The 217-nt window shown below is 66.4% G+C and overlaps 1 protein-coding gene across 1 annotated transcript; it reads left to right on the top strand.

The window, feature by feature from the left end:
* Nucleotides 1-5: 5 nt before the first annotated feature.
* On the top strand, nt 6-214 carry NXNL2 (nucleoredoxin-like 2; the record flags this gene model as incomplete). The annotated part of the gene is made up of 1 exon (XM_009321028.1): nt 6-214. A coding segment is annotated over one exon (209 nt), but the record flags the coding sequence as incomplete, so codon positions are not given.
* Nucleotides 215-217: the final 3 nt, after the last annotated feature.

Genomic DNA, 217 nt, shown 5'->3' with positions numbered 1-217 from the left:
ATGTGTTCAGCGGGCGGCTCCTGGTCAGCAAAGACGGCCGCGGCGTGGACCCTGAGGAGGCCCTGCAGAACAAGGTCGTGGGCTTGTACTTCTCGGCCGGCTGGTGCTCGCCGTGCCGCGACTTCACCCCCGTCCTCTGCGACTTCTACACGGAGCTGCTGGAGGAGACCCAGCCCCCCGCCCCCTTCGAGGTCGTCTTCATCTCCTCCGATCACAG

The sequence above is a fragment of the Pygoscelis adeliae genome, unplaced genomic scaffold, assembly GCF_000699105.1.
Source record: "Pygoscelis adeliae isolate BGI_AS28 unplaced genomic scaffold, ASM69910v1 C9901248, whole genome shotgun sequence".
Classification (NCBI taxonomy): Eukaryota; Metazoa; Chordata; class Aves; order Sphenisciformes; family Spheniscidae; genus Pygoscelis; species Pygoscelis adeliae.
This window is presented reverse-complemented; position numbering and strand designations above follow the sequence as displayed.